Source organism: Haemaphysalis longicornis, unplaced genomic scaffold, assembly GCF_048455015.1.
Source record: "Haemaphysalis longicornis isolate Haplotype H1 unplaced genomic scaffold, Haemaphysalis longicornis Haplotype H1 scaffold_7, whole genome shotgun sequence".
Lineage (NCBI taxonomy): Eukaryota > Metazoa > Arthropoda > Arachnida > Ixodida > Ixodidae > Haemaphysalis > Haemaphysalis longicornis.
In genome coordinates, this window is record NW_027526422.1 from 34,348,340 (window position 1) to 34,370,164 (window position 21,825).

At 48.8% G+C, this 21,825-nt stretch overlaps 2 protein-coding genes across 2 annotated transcripts in view; one reads left to right on the forward strand and one right to left on the reverse strand.

The window, feature by feature from the left end:
* The window catches only part of LOC144146245 (uncharacterized), a 57,903-nt gene extending 53,349 nt beyond the window's left edge, over positions 1-4,554 (reverse strand). Inside the window, exons 1-3 of the mRNA XM_077678209.1 lie at positions 3,914-4,554; positions 2,103-2,206; positions 180-334 (exon numbers count right to left, since the gene is read on the reverse strand). Of these exons, the coding sequence (XP_077534335.1) occupies positions 180-334; positions 2,103-2,206; positions 3,914-4,048 (394 nt within the window). The 5' untranslated portion in view covers positions 4,049-4,554. The remainder of the gene's footprint in view (positions 1-179; positions 335-2,102; positions 2,207-3,913) is intronic.
* An 8,830-nt stretch (positions 4,555-13,384) lies between these two features.
* On the forward strand, positions 13,385-20,379 carry LOC144146246 (uncharacterized). Its single transcript, XM_077678210.1, has 4 exons — positions 13,385-13,415; positions 15,420-15,599; positions 16,515-16,792; positions 20,116-20,379. The coding sequence occupies exons 1-4, from the start codon at positions 13,385-13,387 to the stop codon at positions 20,377-20,379; spliced, it is 753 nt and encodes a 250-aa protein (XP_077534336.1).
* The last annotated feature ends 1,446 nt before the right edge of the window (positions 20,380-21,825 follow it).

Sequence of the window (21,825 nt, forward strand, 5' to 3'; positions counted from 1 at the left end):
CGAGCTACGGGCTGGCGATAACTAGCTTTCGCAGTGTTTCCACACTCGATGGAAAGAGTGAAAGCGCTTATCGAAAAGGTTGAGGGGTCCCTTTAAGTCTTCAAATTCCCGAAACTCGCTCCCGTCCTCAACTTAAGTTAAGAGGGCCCGTGCCGGTGCAGTACCAATTCGCAACTCACGCAAGATGTAGCTTGTGTAGGCAATCGCCGAGATGGAAGCCGATACGAAGAAGCGCAGGCAGGCGAAGAGGGCGAAGCTGTGCGTGCCGAGGACTAACAGGCCGGTCATTTGGAGCAACACCGATGAGACACAGACCGTGGTCTTGCGCCCGTACCTACAAATGTGGTGATGCAGCACATGTAGTGGGCCCAACATGTGCACAAATAAACATTATAAACGAAGTGCCCGCGTGTCTCTTTGCTTCTTGTTATACAATTCTGCTCACCACTCTCAGACGCTCAGCCTGTTATGAATCAACGTGGGGGGGAGGTGCGCTGACGCGGCGCTCAGGCTTCAGCAATGCACAGCGCGAGGATGCACCCTAGTACTTTTTCGCATAGCACTGAAGATGTAAGGTGAAAGCCACCTAGCGTTGAACCGTGCAAGTCGGTGCCCGCTCCTTCGACAGAGAATGCGGTGCAGCCAGAACCCTCTCGAGTCTGCAGGGGCTTGCCGCAGCGGCCGTTGGCGGCAGCGGCGTCTGAGTCAACGCTTCTCCCACTCTGAGAGAGTGCTTTTGCATGCGTGTGTTTGACTCTGACGTGTCGACTCTCTAATGCTCGTTTTGACTGTTGCATTGGATACTATAAAAAGGCCCTCTTTCTCAACGAGTGGGCAGTGCGTCCTAGGCCTTTGCGGAGAACGTTTCTCTGCCCGTTCTAGTTGTCTCGTTGTACGCACGCCAGTGTGCTGCTACCTGTATCATCGCTGTTCTCTCCTGGTCATGCATTAAACAAGTTACGGTTTGCTTCGGCTCTTCATGGTCGGAACGGCAGGCAACTCCCCCTGCTAGCCGCTCGCCCAGTACGCTACCGGCTCTTGTTCGCCTTCGCCAGTGCAACAAACTGTATAACGAAATTCGTGTGTTGGGAGTTGCGTGAATATTTACGGGAAAAGGGTTCTCAGAAATAAAAAAAATAAAGGACGATTTCTTGCAGCCCCGATAGAAGTGCGCAAGCACGAACCCATTTTTGGAGTTCTGCTGAGATCCAATTATTTTCTTCGGATATTGCTTTGTGTTCTGTTAAGACGGCTTTGTTTCTTTTAGATGCTAAATATTTGAGGCTCTGTCATCTGTTTTTACTCTCCTTGGCCAAATGCGCCGACACAAGGACACCGCCACGCGACATCCCCCTCCTGCACCTGACGCTTCCCACTAGGATACCCGTGCGCCTGCGATCTGACCGTGACGTCACGCTCCCAAACTGCGAGACAGGCTGGCGCCCCAACCCCTCCTCTCCCCCTCCTCGGCATTTCTCATCACAAAAAAACAGACCATGCGTGTTTGAAGCTCCTACGTTTACGCATAAAAAAACAATGCCAATATTTGTGGGAAAGCACTTTGTGACGGTTCCTAGACTACGAGAAAAAAGAAACCAGCATAGCCTACCTAAATACGCAAGTTATACACCGAAGGCATACTGAAAGATCTGTTTTTGTTATATTTTATGTCCTATTCAGTGTTGAATGTTGAAATTTGGTTAAGTTTTGTTATTCTGTTTGGTATTGGCTTACAATAGGTGATTGTCATGGTTGAAGACATGTTATTTCCTTTCTGCATTAAAGCTTCACAAAGATGCAAAGGGCTATGTTGCAAAGGGCTATTGAAACCAACCCTTTCCTTTAAAGACCAGGCTAAGGGGTTTGATCTGCGCAATTTATAAAGCCAACTCTATAAAGATGGCTTATTTAAAAAAAATTATTGTAGAACGAAACAAATAAACAAAACAAAATTCAACAAAATTTATAAAGATGATTGTAGAAATAAACGAATAAGCCATCCCAAATACCCATTGCCTGACTACAGGGCAATCAAAATTTCTTCCTTAAATCAGGCACTTGGTGAGATGAGACAGCGTCAACTGCCTTTCTTCATCGCTCACTTATCTGCGAGAAGACCGGATATTGCGAGTCCAGTGAGGGAGCCCGAAAGGTAGGCCGTTTCGCCCGCCAAGAACATCCACTCTCGTTCGCAGGTGAGGTCCCACTGGGCAGTTAATAAAAAAAGGGGAAAAAAGTAAGTTTGTTGTTTTTCAACACTTTGAGCCAATGTGTTTAAACCTTCATATTAATAAATATGACCGTAATATTGAAGCCGTGGTGGCACAAACACCACGTTACCCTTCACGCTCCTGTTTCAGCCATAATTTGTGTCTAAACAACTGAATTTAATTGTCCGTAAACTCACACAACTTTCGGGTACCGCGGACAGAACTGATGCAGCGCAAAATTATTTCAACTACAGCTTAACTCGTCCGCTGAAAGGCAAAGCATAATAAAAAGATATTGTTAGTTACACTCCCAACCAACGTTATAATGTGTAATTGTTCTGCTGAAAATTTACCGTGACCATTTCAATCGCACCTATTGTAACGAACAGTGTCTGCTTTCTCGCTTAGCCGTGCCATCGAAAGGGCTGTTTCTTATAACACACGCGTTGAAATTGGTTCTAAATTCCTGTTTGGCTCCGTTGCGCCGAGAACTTGCCGATACCAAAGAACTGTTTACATCTGTGGTAACATTTGTCGCAAGCTGCGTTTTACTACGGTGTTCAAGCGGTTCTCAACGAAGTACAAATTTTATACAAGACGCCACGTTTAGCCGATAAACTATAACTTTTAAACGCGAAGCCTGTCATCGAAACCTCTTCTAACACCCCATATCTCAAATCCCCTCTTCCCCTTGCCGTCTTCATCCGGTTCCTGGCATCAACAACGTGGCGCGTACAGATGCTGGAAATATAAATATGAGACTAGGTGAGAAGAAATTTGTCCAGACAGAGAGAAATAGGTTACTACGCATAGCAACCGCAACGATCAGAATCATTTTGCTTAATGTTCAACTTTTAAGGAGGCTTTTGAGGAATGTCGAGATATGCTTCGCATATAAAGGTGCCGTTGCTTTGGCCATTTCAAGACAGCTCAGCTCAAAACCTTATGGCGTGCGTTGGCATAGGGTGTAGAAAGAAGAATAGATATTATTTCAGTGACTATAATACGTTAGAAATCCTATATATTTGCGGCTTTTATTTGAGTAAATACTAGAGTGAAGTACACTAAATGCTATCTCATCGAACACTTCCACTCAAGACAGCCTGACATAAGTGATGAAAAAACTCTGTACTTGTACACTTTGATAGAAAATCAACTAGCAAATACAGTAGACTCTCGTTAAGATTAACTCGGTTAAGTGAAATTTCATGGTTAAGAGTTAAGACAAACGACACTGTTGCTCTCTTCTAACGTGCACAATGCGAAAAAAAGACGGATTGTCACGTTCTATTTGAGTCCGTCTTAACGGGAGTTTACTGTAGTTGATTCTTGGAAAGTGTGAGCAACGTTCCCAGTGTACGTTGTTTCACAGTAGACCGATCGAAAGCGGTGGCGGAGTGCCTTCGATAGCTATCACGCAATAGGATATCACGTATTCTTGGAGGCCAGAGAAAGCGAATGTCGCGATAAATTCGGTACGGTTTGAATAGGCAATCTTCCCCTCTCTTCTGTACGCGCCAGTTGTTCTTTTCATGTAAGTGTGCTATTTATTTTCCGCAATTTGTAATAAAGCGACCAGTTGACAGTCAGCACTTGTGGTGTGCGTTTCTGTCCGTCCATCGTCCAAACGTGCGCTGTTGCTTCCTTTGTATCTCGCCACCAACTAGCCCAACATGGTACCCTTTTGGGCTAAAAGCGACCACCTGCTTCACGATGGACAGAGCGGCGCCTTGGGAGACGTTGAAGTCCCTGGTCGTGCACGGCACGCTCTCCAGCGTCTCGTTGGCCTCCGGCGGTTCCGCAGCAGTCTCGACAAACACGCGGCAACGGCTCAGCATGCCGTCCGGCTCCCTGTTATGTGAGAAGCACGTCGAAAACACGCCGATTAATCAGCAGCAGAGTTTGGGCGTGGTGGTACATCACTGGCGATGTATCAAAGTGCTGCACGAGACGACGGACGAAAACAAAGAATACTCACAGTGCGCTACTGTGTGTCTTTCTTCTTCGTGTTTTGGTTTCTCGTCTCATGCAGCGCTTTTAAACATCGCCAGCGCGCGAGTCAAATTATCACATAAGCGCGAAAGTTACCCCGTACGTCGTACCCCGTGTTCCCCCAAAAAACTGTGGTGTGTAGCGGGAAAACAAATCACGCCATCTGTCGTGCAGCCACGCAATACCTCCCGTTCACGGGCACATAGGGGATATAGGTTTCCACGTGTGCTTCACTTCGCAATGCACTTACGAAGTTTCGGCCAAAGGTGATTGTGGTTTTGCCCTTATCCGTTGTCAATTTCCAGAACTTCGAGCTGACCACAAGGAAGCGACGCCTGGGCTAACAGTCAAGGCGTAGCAGACAGCTAAGCGCGGGCTTCATGCCGTACACGCGTGGAGATGTCCCTTCAAACGCGTATTTATTCCTGCTCTACCGTATTACAGAAGTCGCAGCTAGTGACATGACCCCCGACTATTCGCTTAGCAGCTTTTGCCGCTCGGCCACAGCAGTGGTCTCGCGAATGTCGGCTATCTCCTCGAGGTGCATGCACTGACTGTATGCGCGTCAACAACGTGCCTGGGAATGTTGAGGCTCTTCCACTCGTCAAGCGTCGTGTTCCCCGGAGGGTCGGGCAGCCGGCACCAGTGGTCCTTGTCCGAGAGGCTGGTCTGACTGTGCGCCAGGTTGTGCAGCGCCATCGAGAACATGGCCACCACTTCGTATGCCAGCACGGTCCAGCTGAAGCGGCCCACGCGGCCGACCACGTCCGACAGATCCCCCTTGTTCTCGTTCTCGTTCTCTATGTCACCGGCCGTGCCGCCCGTGCCGGCAGCAGCCGTGGACGAGGGTTCGGACGGCTCCCCCGTTGCGCTATGGGCTGCAGTGTTCGGGGTCTTCATGTTTTCACGCTGCCCCATCTGCAGGAAAAGAGGCCTGACGCAGTGGCGCGGCGTACCCTTACCACCTGCAAGGTACGCCGCTACCAAACTTGCTCTTCCAAACAACAACAAAACCTCGCTCCACTTTTGGCTAGACCAACGCTAAAAAACGCGCACTAAAATGCGCTAGCATTTGCAGGGTCTCTGTAGAGAGAGGTCGCATGTTGAACAAAGAAGTGAGCCTAATGGTAACATATTGTCACGAAGACGAGGACGACGCAGTTGTCTTGAAGGAGAAACAAGTTTATTGGAGCGAACTTGTGCTCGCCTAACAACTCAAAAGAATACAGAGGCGGCGAAGCAGCGGTCAACAAAGTGACTTGCACAGGCGAGTGTCGTCGAATCGAATGCTCCGGCGTCCGCACTGCAGGCTTTTTATCTTTCGGCGCGCGTGGTTCTCGAAACGTCGATTCACATCGAGAACATAGTAGATCCAAGAAGATTATTCTGGGCTGTTCACGTTAGATCGGAATGCTCTCCCTATCACGACAGATAGCACATGCGGCACAGAAAGAAAGAATGGAACACGCGCTTCCCTTGGCGCAGAGATAACACAGACCGGCGCAGCCGGGCGGTAAAAGCAAAACACAAATAAACAAACCCAATGTATGGTTCGCGGCATTACCCCCCCCCCCCCCTCTAAGAGTGCATCGACCCGATGCTAACATAAGCGACAGTCCGAAAATAAAAATAAAATTCGTTATCGACCGTAGAAAGGTTTTAAGCGAACCACGTGGACGACTTCGGGCCGCGTGCGTCGTCGTGATGTTCCGGAATCACCATCGGGGATCACCTCGTAGGTAAGTTGGCCGACACGTCGTAGAATCTGGTAGGGTCCGAAATACCGTCGCAGGAGCTTCTCACTGAGTCCGCGTCGTCGGATGGGAGTCCAAACCCACACACGATCGCCTGGTTGGTACTCGGCGTCTCGGCGTCGGAGGTTGTAGCGGCCCGCATCCACCAGCTGCTGGTCCGTTATACGAACTCGAGCGAGCTGGCTGGCCTCCTCCGCACGTTGAAGATATCCGTGGACGTCGGCGTTGAGGTCGTCGTCTTCTACATGCGGAAGCATGGCGTCGAGCATCGTAGTCGGCCTTCTACCGTAGACAAGCTCGAACGGCGTCAGCTGCATCGTCTCCTGGATAGCCGTGTTGTACGCAAACGTGACATACGGGAGCACTTCGTCCCAAGTCTTATGTTCAACGTCAACGTACATTGACAGCATATCTGCGATTGTCTTGTTCAGACGTTCTGTTAATCCGTTCGTTTGGGGGTGGTACGCCGTCGTTCTTCGGTGATCCGTGTTGCTGTAGCGTAATACTCCTTGCATCAGCTCCGCAGTAAATGCCGTTCCGCGGTCGGTGATTAGGACTTCCGGGGTTCCATGTAGCAGCACAACTTGGCTTATAAAGAACTTTGCCACTTCTTGTGCAGTCCCCCTCGGAAGAGCGGCGGTCTCTGCGTAGCGCGTCATGTAGTCTGTCGCTTATTATTCGGTTATTATTCGGTGCTTCGCTAGAGGGGTCTGACGTAGTTTTGCGCTCGACGAAAAACATTCGCTATAGCGACGCAGCAAAGCCAATAATTTGTTCCCTTGTTCTTGCGGTAGCGCCGGATTCACGTCGAAGGGCTGCGGGAGCTTGAAGGTTTCTACGGGTGTGCGTTCAAAGTCGGCGACCGCAATCACGTCACTTGCTTCTTGCGCTTCTTCGAGGAATGCAATTGCCGCGCCCTTGTTTAAATGCTGGTACTCCTCGGTAAAATTAGTAACCAAAATGTGGGATTGGTGTTCCTTGAAGAGCGCAATGCCTCTTGCGACCGACACACCACGGTCGAGAAGCACCCTTTGATCAGTGTCTACGATAGCGTCGACGTCAGGAGCAGCATCTTCACAGTAGACTGCGACCATCAAGCTTGCGCGGGGTGGCAGGGTGACATGATCATCGGCAATCCTTACAGCAGCCCGTCGTTCGGGGTTCGGTTCCGGCGTCATGGAGTGATTGGGGGAAAAAGTTATTGACTTGGTCTGCAGATCGATTATTGCACCGTTGTCCATAAAAAGTCCATTCCAAGAATTACGTCGCGGGAGCAGTTAGGCAGAACGACGAACGCCGCAGGGTACGTTGTGCCGTCTATGGTGACGCGCGATGTGCACGTTCCACTTGGCGTCACGAGGTGGCCTCCTGCTGTGCGTATGTGCGGACCGTCCCATCTGGTCATAACTTTCTTCAGTTTAGACGCAAATGGTCCGCTCATTACCGAATAGTCAGCTCCCGTGTCTACGAGGGCGACTACGTCAAAGCCGTCGATGGACACCTTGACGTCAGATGCAGTCTTCCTCGAGTTCCGGGTTCGTCGGGGCGTCGTATCTCTGCTTGTACGTGTTGATGGTCGGGCAGTGGGCATCGTCGTTGTCGTCGTCTTCTCAACGGACGTCTCGGTCAGGTCGGGTACGCGTCGCGCCGTGTAGCTGTCGTCGTGTTCAGGAGTCTCGTTAGGGCTAGGTCGGGTCGTCGGGATGAGGGCATGTCGTGAATGATGGTCTTCAGCGAGTCGCTGCGTCGTTGGAGGGTTTTCATTTTTCCGCCGTTGTGCAACTTTACCTCCCGAAGTTGCTGCTTTTAGTTTCCCCCGCGTGGTCTGGGAGACCTTCCACGTGAGAAGTCAGCAGTGCTGCGGCGGTTCGGTGACTGAGACGGGTAGGGCGACGGTGAACGGTTGAAGCGGGCTGGTCCTCGGTTGGTGTTGGAGAGGTATTCTTCGATCTCAGCAGGGCGCTGGCCGTATCGGGGGCGTGGGGCGTCGACAGAGAACCCTCGCAAACCGAGCCTCTTGTAGGGACAGCGACGGTAGATGTGGTCGGCCTCTCCGCAGTGGTAGCACAGCGGGCGATTATCGGGCGTTCGCCACACATCGGTCTTCCTTGGCGTCTGGTATTGGTCTACAGGGCGTCGGGCGGGCGGCATTGGACGGCGGTATGGCTCGGCCTCTTGACGACGGGTTGGAGCAGGGCGGGGTTGACGAACAGCCGAGGAGTAGGTCATGGCTTGTGGTTCGCGGGGTGCTTCCGACGGCGTAGAAGTTCCCAGTGCGTTTTGGACTTCTTCTCGGATTACGTCGGTCAGGGAAGCCACTTGAGGTTGCGGTGTCGTTGGAAAAAGCTTCCGAAGCTCCTCCCTGACCACTGCTCGGATGGTCTCTCGCAATGTATCGGAGCTTCCATTTGCGGCACCGATGGTCTCCGAGAACAGCGCGTTGACAGGGCGGTCGTACTGCCTCGTTCGAATTTCTAGCGTCTTCTCCATCGCGGCCGCCTCAGACGCGAATTCCGCCACTGTCTTCGGAGGGTTACGGACTAGACAAGCAAAAAGCTCTTGCTTCACTCCTCGCATTAGAAACCTGAGCTTCTTTTCCTCGGTCATTTCAGGGTTCGCACGACGAAAAAGTCGCTTCATCTCCTCAACGAAAATCACGACTCCTTCGTTGGGGTGCTGCGTTCGAGTTTCAAGCAAAAGCGCAGCTCGCTCTTTTCTCACCACGGTAGTGAAGGTCTTAAGGAACTCCCTCTTGAATTGAGTCCAGTCGGTCAAAGAGCTCTCATGGTTCTCGAACCAAGTTCGAGCAGCATCTCCTAATTAAAAGAAGACATGCAGGAAAGTTTCTTCGTCGTCCCAACTGTTGAAGATACGGACGCGCTCCAGCTTCTCCAACCATTCTTCGGGGTCTTCAGCGGGGGCTCCCCGGAACGATGGCGGTTCTCGGGGCTGCTGCAGGATGATTGGCGGCGTTGTTTCTTGCACCATGGTGTTGGTTGCAGCGTTCCTTCTCTTGGGCCCTTCTGGCAGAAGACCGAACTCGGGTAGCAATCCTTGCAGTCGGGGGCTTTCTCTGGTTGGACTGGCTGGGCGGCTTCGAGATGTCGTAGAGAGCATAAAGGCTTAGTACCCCGCACCTCCACCAGATGTCACGAAGACAAGGACGACGCAGTTGTCTTGAAGGAGAAACAAGTTTATTGGAGCGAACTTGTGCTCCCCTAACAACTCTAAAGAATACAGAGGCGGCGAAGCAGCGGTCAACAAAGTGACTTGCACAGGCGAGTGTCGTCGAATCGAATGCTCCGGCGTCCGCACTGCAGGCTTTTTATCTTTCGGCGCGCGTGGTTCTCGAAACGTCGATTCACATCGAGAACATAGTAGATCCAAGAAGATTATTCTGGGCTGTTCACGTTAGATCGGAATGCTCTCCCTATCACGACAGATAACACATGCGGCACAGAAAGAAAGAATGGAACACGCGCTTCCCTTGGCGCAGAGATAACACAGACCGTCGCAGCCGGGCGGTAAAAGCAAAACACAAATAAACAAACCCAATGTATGGTTCGCGGCAATATTAGAAACTTGCTACTGAGATATGTGTACACCGAACGACATAAATGAGATAGTGACAGTAGCAAAAGGAAAAGCTGAAAGTAGCGGAGAAGTTCGACCAATGCTTGGCGAAGAAGCACTGCTGAATGAATCAGCTTGGTTCGTGAGGTTCTAGCTCTAATTAAAGGCAAAATGGAAAATGCATTCAAGGAAATGAATAGGCAAAGCCGCAGCCGACGACACAATAACCGCTGAAGTAACGTTTACTCGTGACATCATATACTTGCAAAAGTGTTCCCAATATCTCGGGACATTGAATATTCAACTGGGACGAAAAAACGCCAGCATAACCCTCATTTACAAGAAGAGCGACGCCAAAGAGCGAAATAAGGACATACGCATCAGCTCACAACTGTTATATAGAAGTTGTGTACCTAAATTCGGCTTTGTAAAGGGAAAGTCTACGGAACTGGCCCTACTTACAATCAAGGAAAAGCTTATTGAAAACATCGAAAAAAAGCTTTACACAATTGGAATATTCCTTGATATAAAAAAGGCATTTGATTCCGTAAATCACCGTATATTATTGAAAAAGTTAGACAGCTATGGAATAAGGGGAAATGCGCATAGCCTCATTGAAAGTTATCTTAATAATCGTAAACAGTATGTAATGCTCGGTGAATATGCATCACAATATCAAAATATCACGAAAAGTGTCCCACAAGGTTCCATTTTAGGACCTCTCCTTTTTTTACTATATATAAATGACATATGCAATATACCGCAAACGCAAGATATTATACTATATGCCGACGACACTAACGTGTTTTTTACTGGTGATAACATGGGAGATCTTGAAATAGTAGCGAACGATTGGCTTAAGGAACTCTCCGCTTGGCTATTGACAAATGATCTGGAGCTAAATACAAAAAAAACCAAGTGCGTAATTTTCAGAGCTAGAAACACTCCTTTAGATAAGAATCCTGAACTCTATTTTTCAAAGGAAGGTATTAAATCTGTGAACAGTATCAAATTTCTTGGCGTATATTTTGATGAATTTCTTACGTGGAACGAGCATACTAATCAACTATTACTGAAGCTATCTAAGGTTACTGGCGCACTATGGAAACTCCGGGATAAAATTCCCAAGAGTTTCAGACTAACTGTGTATTATGCAATGTTCCAATCACAATTAAATTACTGCCTTTTAGTCTGGGGCTTAACAAATCGTTCTAATATTTTAAAGCTAACCATAACGCAGAAAAAAGCTATTCGGGCTCTAGAAAATCTAGGTTCCCGACAGAGTACCAGACAGTTCAGAGAAGCACATGAAATACTCAATATACAACAGCTACATATGTACAACTTAGCATTATATGTCTATAAGGAAATGCGCATAAATCGTCATGAATTTCAGCAAACATATCTATCAATGAACGATAGTTTTCAATTCAGAAAAATAAACTACAGGTTACCCCGTATTAGAACAAACTATGGCTTAAAGACCATGCACTATCTCATTCCTAAATTCCTAAATGATAATGCAGATATCGGTGAGATTATCGAAACATGTCCTCCAAATTCCTTTAAACGAATATTACGAGAATACTGTTTTGCAAGATCTCTATTTTGACTTATTTTATAAGTAAATTTAGCTATTGGCATCCTGTGTTGTATATGTACCTCTCTTTTTTTTGTATAAATAATTCCCTTTGAAGTTCCGTTCTTTGTAAGTTTATATATATGTTATTTTGTGATGATATGTTGTGTTATGCTCACACTGTTACGCGAAGTGTTGCGAGTACTTGAAAATTTGTTGTTTTTTTGTTTGCTCGGTTACCAGTTGTACTGAATTTTTATTTTTTTTCTCTCGTCTTGTAACTTTGTACTGCTGCTGATGTCTCAAAGGGAGCAGGGACCCAGTCAGGTACTTATGTGTACCTTTTGTCCCCGTACCCTTAGTCTTTGTTTATGAAAAATAAAGAGTTTTTACATTGAAAAAAAAAAATAGATAGCAGCATAAGTAACACCCTACAGATATCGAACAACCGAGCTAATAGAATGGTTTAGTAAGGGGTACTCAACAATAAACCGCATTCTTGTCATCAACCTCGTAGTGCAGAAATACGCGGGGTATAATCACCCTGCTTATGTGTCATGTATAAAACTACAATCAAGCCTTTGATTCAGTAGAAACTGCTTCAGTTGATTCAAACACTGGGACAATAGGAGTAGAGGAGGCGTACATAATGTTGTTGGGGACTTGTACAGAGAATATACGGCCACAATAACGCGTCATCAAGGGAAGTTCCTTCCTATAGAGCGTCAGGCAATGGGACGCCATCTCGCCGAAATTTACGGCATGTCTAGAGCGGGTATTGAGGAACCTCGAGTAACCGGAAAATATTCGGGCCCCTTGAGATTAGCGGATTTGGTCGTATTGTTCAGTGATTTATGAGGTGACCGGCAAAGGGATCTTTGAGAAGTGTACTTGGAAAGCTCAGTCGTAGGGTCAGAGATAAGTATGATAACGATAAACATACATGCACAAAGCACTACATTCATAGTAGGCCATAAGGTGGATGAATAAGATGGATAACTATATTGGGCAAGTTGTTAGTGCCGATCCAGACCACCAGAAGAAAATCGGGAGCAGAATTACTACATGCTTGACAGCACTCGGAAAACACTCTCAAGTAGTGCACAATAGGCCAGCTCTGTAACTACAAAACAAGTATACAACTAATTCGATCACAGGGGATAATTTACGGGCACAAGGTTGCGCACTCACTAAGCACGTAGAAGAAAACTTGGTCGGCCAAGGGAGCCGCGGAAAGAAGAATGTCTGTGTAGCATCTGTGATTTTGTTTTCAGTTTCGATTTGTATGGTTCTACCATCAGGGGGCTAACTCGAGGGTATATATGTCAAGGGGAGAAGGGGGGGGGGGGGGGGTCTAACCCATGAGTTTAGTGAAGGTTAGGACAAATAAGTAGAATAACACAGGCTACTCGGTTGGTGACAACCGACGTCCCGAAGCAAAGGGAGGGTCTCTAGTCATCATCATCATCATGTGATGCCATTCTGAATAAAGCACTCTCTTTGCTTGCCTCTGCAACCTGAGCGCACGTCGGTGGGCTTCGCCCTTCGAGGCCGTCACCAACGCGACACGCAGAGATAGAAAATGAGCGTCTTGCATCAGAGAGAAACGTCGAGTGTAACACGCCCTAGCAAATAAGAGGAGTCGGGCTGAGCATGCAGTGCGGAGGAGTGACGGCAAGAGACCTGCCGCTAACAGGTCGAAGAAAACCGATAACTCGGCGTGAGGGCGAAGTAAAGGCGTTTGGTGAGGAGAAATGAATTGGTACAGCGCAGGAAGGAGCAAGTGGAAGTCTATGCGACAAGCCTTGTCCCTGCAGTCGACGCAAATAGACCGGGGTTGTGGAAAGACAACCACCCTCTCCACCTCTGGAAGGAGGAGACGGAGATCGTTCGCTCTATCGTCCTCCCAGTTTCACCTCCACCTGACTTAGCAAGTCGGGTGAGTGGTCTGGCTGACTGGCCCTTAAAGGAGTACTCACACGGAACCTCAAAACTGGGACTACCGTATGTAAAAGGCTGTCTTTGTATGTGGAGATATCTCCCAGCAAGTTTCAACAGTAACCATTCAGTATCTTTGCGCACACGAGAAAGCTCAGAACGGATACCACTTCGCAATCGGCATCAGCATGGCGCTATCTGCTCCTCCTGGCCCCAAACTGCCGACGTGAGTGCTCCCGTGATCTGCCCGACGCACTGGCTGCGGTTGGCGCGCGCTGTTCCGCCATGTGTGCACGTCACGGTTTTGGGACTGACGTCATGTTGCCTGGCGCGTAGACATGGTGGAGACCGTGGTGGAGACCGCGGCCGGTTTGTGCACGCGCACGCGTCCACACAGACAGTGGTGCGACGATGAAAACGGTGACGACACGAGCGCCCTCCTGTCATGGCGGCCGCCTCGGCGTTCATTTAGTCGAAACCGTAACTTACACGAATAAACGAGGCTGTAAATAATTATTTACGCTGCTATCGACCGTCTAATGCGCATTTCTATGCTCAGCGGGCTGGTAGGCACCCATAGCAGCGTAAAAAACTGAACACGAAAATTTCGTGTCAGCACTCCTTTATACGGAGCTGAAACTGGCGCCTTACAAAACAACTAGAAAGCAAACTTAGGTGGGCTCAACGGGCCATGGAACAAATAATGTTACGAATAGCACTCGGGGAACAGAAACGAGCTACCTGGATCAGAGAACAAACTAGAGTTGACGATATCATAGTTCAAATAAAGAAAAAGAAATGAACTTGGGCTGCCCATGTAGTGAGACAAACCGACAACCGGTGGACGAGTAGGGTAAAAGAGTGGATACCAAGATATGTGTCTAGAAGAAGGGGAAGGCCAATAGCACGATCGAGGGATGAAGTACGGAACTTCGAGGGTAAACTGTGAACTCGATTGACGTAGGAAATGAGTGGTTGGAGGTCAACGGGAGAGGCCTTCCTCCTGCAGTGGACCTGAGCAGGCTTATGATGACTCCATTAAGAATATCCTCCTGCTCCTCTCTCAGAGCCACCAAGACCCCTCCTCTAATGCGGCATCAATGGAACGGGGACGGGACAGGCGGAAAAAGCATGCGGTGACAAATGGCAGAGAAACAATCGATGGTGCGTTGTGCTAGCATCCCTAGTGCTTGATGCTCACCTTCACAATACAAGCAGTGGGGTTCCAGAGGCAGGGTGGCTGCTTCTGACAGCGTTGGTGGGGTGTTGGAGCTCCAAGAATGTGGAACTTCTTAAAATCGCTGGCACCCGGATGAAGAAAAATGCAGCTTCTTCGAAGCCTCGTAGTCTCACGTGGAGTGAGTCACGCGGGCAAGCAACGACAACGACGAGAATGATGATGATGATGATGCTATCATGCGAACGTGAGGATGATTGGCGAGGGCTATAGACAGGCGACACATAAAAAAGACGGATATTTGTGCGTGCCTGCGTTAACGTTGCGCATGCGAGGACGTACGAAGAGCGAAACACCCCACGGTTTGCTTGCGACAGAAGATTGTCGTAACCGTTCAGTTAATGAAGACGAGGAAGCCGATCGGACGATAGAGGGCCCCGTAATTAGACAACAAACTTTTTTATCCAGCCACTGATGATTCGGCATGTGCCATACTCGAAGGAAAAACAGCAACAACGTGTCTACACGAGAACGAGTAGACAATGTGTTTAGTGCCAGACAAGTATCCTGTGACAACCACGAATAAGCCTCGTTTACACCAAAATATATGCAGTCCGAACGGTCACGTGACTTCCCTGCCCCCTCCCCACACACACACCCGGATGACGTCACATTTAGCACAGTTGAATATGGCGCCCGTCTGCGTCCGAAGTAAACAAAACTGCACCATCCCCTGCAGTAGAACTACCAGAAGTTTCATGTACTGTGTGTGTGCGTGTGCGTGTGTGCGTGTACTTGTGTGCGTGTGCGTGCGTGCATGCGTGTGTGTGTGTGTGCGTGGGTGCGTGCGTGCGTGTGCGTGGGTGCGTGCGTGCGTGCGTGCGTGTGTGTGCGTGTGTGTGTGTGCGTGTGTGTGTGTGCATGCGTGCGCGCGTGCGTGTGTGTCTGTAGTGTGCGTGGGTGTGTGCACGTGCGTGCCGTCGTACGCATCACCCGTATTCGCATTGTGTACCGACTTCAGAAAAATGAATTAAGCTCGCAGTTTCTAAAGAAAGCGGTGTGTTACTGTTTTACGCCGCCGTACGTATGCGTTGAAATGAAGTTACACTTATCAGCTTTCGGGTCAACCCCCCAACCCGAGATATTGGTGTACCACTCTTTAAGAACGGCCGACCAGAGGAGTTCGTGCCGTGCAGCAGCGGAAGAAGAGGGCGAAGAAGACGTGCGAGTGCGGTGTGCTCGGGGTCGGGGGCGCGAAGAGGATAGTGCGGCTGCCGGTGCCCCGTTCCCCATGTCGTGGGTTGTGCTCGTCCGGGCGCTCCTCCTGGGCGTCCTACTACTTCTGGACGCCGGACGCCGCGGACACGCCGCCTCCCGTGAGTGGACAGCACCTGAAATCGTTCCTGTGTAGTAAACGCTAGGGTGCCACTCGTCGATGGCCTCTGGGGGCGCTTAAGCGACGTGCATAGAGCTTTCCTTAGCTTGACGATTCCGCATAACCCATACCGTGACCGCGTACTTCGGCGGCTTAACTACGCAAGCCTAGTGAGAAAGCGAGAGGGAAGTCACATCGCGCGATTACAAATGCTTACGTATATGTTCACGATGACGACTTTGCCACGCACTCTTGAAAACTAGAGGTGCATTTCCCATCAGTGCCGTTTTGCGTGAAGTATTTTCTGTTACAAGGACCGCGTAAAAGTGGCAAACCCACTGCATCCAGCTTAACCACGTGGCTTTACAAAGCCAGTCTTTTGGTGCTTTTCTGCTAGTTAATACACCGCCCTACCAGAACGATGTTGACGTGCTTTTGGGTTAACAATAAGCTTGCTTCCTGCAATTGGCATCTCAGAATTTGTTAACATGCAAAAGTTTGGCGTGCAGCATCGACTGCACCTCCGACATGACCGTGGTGTTTGCGTCAGAACCGTGATTTCGCTTCCGTGTATTTTCAAGTTGTACATCGGCGTGCAGGTTAGTCTCTGATCTTATTAGTTATGCTGGGCTAATCCCGGTAATACGAAGTATCCCTATAGGATAACGCAAATTCCGAGGGAAAACGAGGAGAACTTTATTGCACAAATAGCCCTTGGCCGGCCCACCATGCCGTGTTCAACTTCATTTAGAGACGGCCGCTCTGCAGTTTTCAAAGAGGATGCCTCGAACCTGAAGGCAGTAGGCCGCTGGGTGTTCTTTGGCCCACTTTGTCTTCGTCGTGCGCCCGCACAGAATTCTCCTGGTAATTAATACCAAAAGGGGCGTTGATTCGTGCACCTCACTTGGGAGCGCAGACGACAAAAAGACGGCAAGCACAGCAGTGCCAATGCTGATCTGGAGGCTGCCGGGGAACGAGGAAGGCGACTCGGCGAGGGCCAGCAAGCCGCAGCAGTCGGCGCCATCCGGTAGCAGCGGCGGGGCCCAGGCTGTGGCCGAGGTCGGCAAGCCGGGAAAGATCGTGCTGCTGTCGGCCGGCCAGCTGCTGAACGACACCGGGGAGTACCGCGTGTCCGGCGATGAACGCGTCCGCAAGGCAGCCGGCTTCGAGATCGCCTACGACTACTACTTCAAGGTATACACTCTAATCGATCACGCGGTGTATTCACTTTTAACACGACAGTGTTTTATTCCCGGATACACCTAGATTTCGGTCACGTCATATCCTTCACGGAAGTGACGCCATTACAACGAAACAAGCCGCCTGTAAAGGTTGCACCCCTGCACACAGGGTCTTCTTGCGGGGAAGGAACATTTAGTACTAAAGAGGGTTGTTCGTTTTCTGGTTTTATGTTTTAACACGAAAGTGTTTTATGCTGGAATATACCAAGGTTTCACTGACGTCGTATCCGTCACGGAAATGACGCCAGTACACCTTTGCCGAAGCGACCCGCGAGCAGTACGTCGCTCACTAAGCACACCCACAAGACAGCCGTCGACCCGCAAATCATGCCCAGCTGCAGATTTCGCTGCACATTTCGCTGCACATTCGCTGCACATTCGCTGCACATTCGCTGCACATTCGCAAAACACTTTCGTGTTTTGCCGGTTCCTATGACAGAGGAATCAACCACAGTTTTTTGCTAGGTAACTAGGCATATTCAGCGAAAAACAGTTACGTTGTTTAGTTTTACTGGGTCAGCCATCAATAATTCAGGAGGCATACTTTTCTATACTTTTCCTGGCGATGTGCCTCCGGAGAAAGGTTCAATTTGTTGCCGCCGGGAGCGCGTATTCGCCGTTCGTGGCTTGGAGAGCGTGTTCCCTTTGTAGTCGCGCGGTGCAGTAGTAACGTTTAATTAGGTGTCACGGCGTATGCACCGCTCATGGCGCCGTTGAAGGCAGCGTGAGGGAATGGGCAGGGGGCGCTCCCATTCGCCACAGCATCCTAATGACTCCGCCACAGGTTCCGGACAAATTCACCATAGCATTGACCACAGTGTGTGAAGGGCAATGGCGTGAGGCGAACCGGAACGCGGATCCCTTCCTTAGTGATTTTTCAGTTCACTTCACGCGATTAAGTGACAAACTGCTGTAAACAACGCGCGCTGCAGATTTGTTTGAAATGAAGCGGCTCCACATGGCGCCACCTAACCTTGAATGTACCTATCTATATATAGAACACGTCATTCGATATTTACTTACTGACTTACTTATTTGCTTACTCGATTTATACAACCACTTTGCCGCATTAAGTTAAAATATTGATTCTCCAGCCAAATTGTGTGTTTTCGTGACGTCTGCAATAACATCACAAGAACAAACCTTCAAGCTGCTGCGGAGCCTTGTTTACCGTTAGTCAACCTAGATGGCGCCACCATACCACGACGGGCCGTTTTCTGCCTTTGCTTTTTTTTTTTGCCTTATTTGTACCTGGCTTGTTTTTATTCAGGTAGAAAATAATGGTTTCCTGAAACGTGGTGTTCACTCGACAATAATGGTCACGTAAGACACCGTCACTTACGCCGATCGGCCAGTGTCGTCTGAGGCAAACACCGCAGTGCTGTGCAGCTAAAACAAGCATAGTGCGCGCAGGACCAACAGTAGTACGCATCCGTACTTCTATTTTTACGTTTACTTTCGTAATTTCCACTGTTTACCCCACCATCCTTACTGCTATAAATGTAAGCGCAAATAGCTCGTTCGGCAAGCTTAAAAGCCCTGCGTTTGCTTTTGCCGGCCTCAGCCAATCGCACAGCTGGCACACATGACATCATAGGTTCTGTTGCGTGAAGTGAGCTAGTGGTTCGCATGGCCATTCCTTTTTTTCCTAATTATATACAGCTTATTTCATCGAAGTTTACGTTAAAAGTGGTGTCAGCATGATTCCAACGAGGCAATCTTGCGAATGAACCAAACTTGTGTTTTGTCTGCGTTTCAGCAGCCAAGAAAAAGAAATCTGAAACTTTGATTCTATTCGCGCGAACCCGAAATGGGCACCCCAGGAAAACTTTTCCCTCTCTTATTACCTACCACAATTAGCCCTAACATGTATTACCCGCTTAGGAGCAAAGAGGGCCGGTTTGCTTGATTGATTGATTCGATCGACGTGTCATCTCCCCAATGGTGGGCAGACGCAGCCACCTTCTTGAGGTCTTACAGCCGTGCAAGATGTCACAAAACCATACAATACAGAATACAGTCGAACATCGATATAACAAAATTGTATAGGAGCAGTAAATTAGTTCCTTATATCCGATATTCGTTCTAACAGTGGAGGCGTAGATCGGCTCTAGCAAATTAGCAATCTGACTCGCACAAAAATCCTAGGTACAAAAACGCATTATTCCAAGCTTCGAAACCACTCTAAACGAGGTAATCCATACCTGTTTCCTTGTGGCATTTCGAACTAAATATACCGGAATATGAGAACGTGAAATTACAACAGAACGAAGTTCGTTTGGCAAAACAGGTCTCCGTTGTTATTTATTTGAAGAAGGATGTGATCTTCGTCTGGTGGCTTTTCACAGCACTCAGCAGGATGAAGTTGTCCACAGCATTTCCTTGCACAAAAGGGCCTTTTCAACTTCTGCAGATTTCGAAACGAGTAAGAAAATGGTTTTCTTGCGATTCTTTTCATTTCGCCTTTTTTGTATGTGCTATCTTTCGAGTTTTGAGCCATGCGCGAACAAAGTATTTCTTCGTTACAGCCAATATTACACGCCGCTCTCGTGGTTTCGGATGCATTATAATGTGAATAAGTGTGAATGAAGTGAAGTGCTATTGCTAGAAACCATTGTATTGAAGCATTAGTGGAGTAGTAGTTTTAAAACGCCGTGCATTCCGACGCGCTGCCTCCGCTCTAAAAAGCCGTATCTGATACTTAGATGCGCCGCGAGATACGGGAAAAGAAGTCGAATTTATTATGTGCCACATGCCGTCAATCAACTTCCTCCAAAGTACCTCTCTTTTCAAACCAAGGAAAGCATTAAGGCATTATATTGTATAAGTGCCTTCAGTATTCTGGGCATGTTTACCTCATTGCCTGTCCAGTGAACAGTGTTCTGTTCGTTTGCGAGTTATCTACAAATTTCTGTTATATTAGTTTTTTTTTTATTTAGCATGTTTGTCCGCTCTGCCAGGCCCTGCCGTTCAAGCCCTATGAGGCTTTGGTGGGCCTGACTTCTGTAAAGTTTCTCTTTCTGTTGAAAATAAAATTATTATTATTATTATTATTATTATTATTATTATTATTATTATTATTATTATTATTATTATTATTATTATTATTATTATTATTATTATTATTATTATTATTTACTTCGTTATAGCCGACAATTCACTACATAACTGTTTGTTACAAGGAGGTTCGACTGCATGTCTTCGTTTCGAGACCCATTCCTCACCGTTCCCTGCAGCGTTTACCAAACGGCAGAATCGTTTCCTCGTGCTTCGCAGCCCCAAGACCCTCCCGTGCCGACCGGCAACTTCAAGAACATGACCAAGAAGACGATGCCGACGGTGCTGGCCTCGGCCTTCCTGGTGATACTGGTCCTGTGCATCGTGGTCTGCCTCAGCGGAATATGCTGGGAGCGGACGCGGAGGTTCGTCGTCTCCGGCCTGTCCTCGGGCGGAGGGGCGGTCGGCCCGGACCTGTCGCGCAACGCGGCAGCGGGAGACTCGGGAGGCTCGACGTACGGACACGACAAGTTCATGATCTGACGGGGCCACCGAGGCACCCGCAGAGGGACAACATTGTCTGCTCCTTTCGTCCACCAGGGAACGCCTCCGATGTGGTGGAACGCAAACGGAGACCGTTCGTTGTATAATAAAAGTATACCTGTACATTTAAGAAACCGTCTCGGCTGAGGTCGGGGGAAAACTATAGAGGTGCCAGTCCACCTTCTTCGCCTCCAGTGGGGTGTAACCTCGCACAAATTGCACGTTCGCAACTCCAGCCACTTCGACTATCGTGCTTGCTACTCTGCCTGTTCGCGTTTATCGACGTGGAGCCATCCTGCAATACTCCGCACGAGAGGGCATGTTTGGCCATCGACGTGGGACCGAACACAACAGGCACTTCGCAAACCTAAAGTGACGTAAGAGACGCGAAAGCACTTTTTCGGAGAATTTTTTATGCAAAAAAAATTGTGTTTGATTCCTCTGTCATGGGAATCGGTAAAACACGAAAGTAAAATGTGCAGCGAAATCTGCAGCTGAGCATGATTTGCGGGTCGGTGGCTGTCTTGTGGGTGTGCTTGGCGAGCGACGTCCTGCTTGCGGGTTGCTTCGGCAAAGGTGTGCTGGTGTCATTTTCGTGACGGATAGGACGTCAGTGAAATCTTGGTGTATTCCGGGATAAAACGCTTTCGTGTTAAAATATAGAACCCGAAAACGAACAACCGTAAGTATAACGTACTCTTTGGTTCTAAAGGTTGCTTCCCCGCAAGAAGAACCTGTATACAGGGATCCACCCTTTACAGGCCGCTTGCTTAGTTGTAGTGGAGTCACTTCCGTGACGGATATGACGTCACTAAATGTTTGTGTACCCCGGAATAAAACACGTTCGTGTTAAAAACAGCCTGAATTTCCCAATTTGGGCCCAGCGGCTCTTCCGTTTCAGCCGTGGAGTATTCTTTCCTCCGTGGTTTCAGCAGTCGCTCAACTGTGAAAGGGACAGGGGCCACACAACACGTTCCCTACAACTGTTCAGTCTTTGTCAAAATTTTCTATACCACGGCTCCCATTGCCGGAGCATGCACGTGGCCGAGAAGGGGCGCTGCGGTCGCCGCTGCCGGCTGGTTGCGCTGCCAAAAAGAGTGAGGAGGACGGTCGTTCTTGCTTTCTTTCTGTAGCAGGCGCGTCCACCAAGTGCGGCGCGCTGCCAGCTTCTCAGCGCAGGCACTGCGCAGCAGGTGGCGTCGTGGAGGAAGGACTCGGGATGAATTTTGAACCACGCTGTTTCGTGCACAGCCTTTCATTTTGTTTTAGTCATCGCGCGAACGCTTCTTGCGAAGCATGCGCAGTTGATTCTTGAAGTTTTTTTTTTTTTTTTTTTCTGCTGGAATGAAATACCCGTCGCAGGATATACCATTTCTTTTCTCTACGACCACATTCGAACATACACGATGAAACAGTAAAATAGGGCGTAATTGGTCGTGTTATAGA

Bases quoted from the DNA above. Each gene is read 5' to 3' on its own strand.
- LOC144146246 (XM_077678210.1), top strand. From the start codon at position 13,385: ATGGTGGAGACCGTGGTGGAGACCGCGGCCG. The intron at 15,600-16,514 runs GTGAGTGGACAG...TTGGGAGCGCAG, and splicing joins CCGCGGACACGCCGCCTCCC to ACGACAAAAAGACGGCAAGC. The intron at 16,793-20,115 runs GTATACACTCTA...CGTGCTTCGCAG, and splicing joins CCTACGACTACTACTTCAAG to CCCCAAGACCCTCCCGTGCC.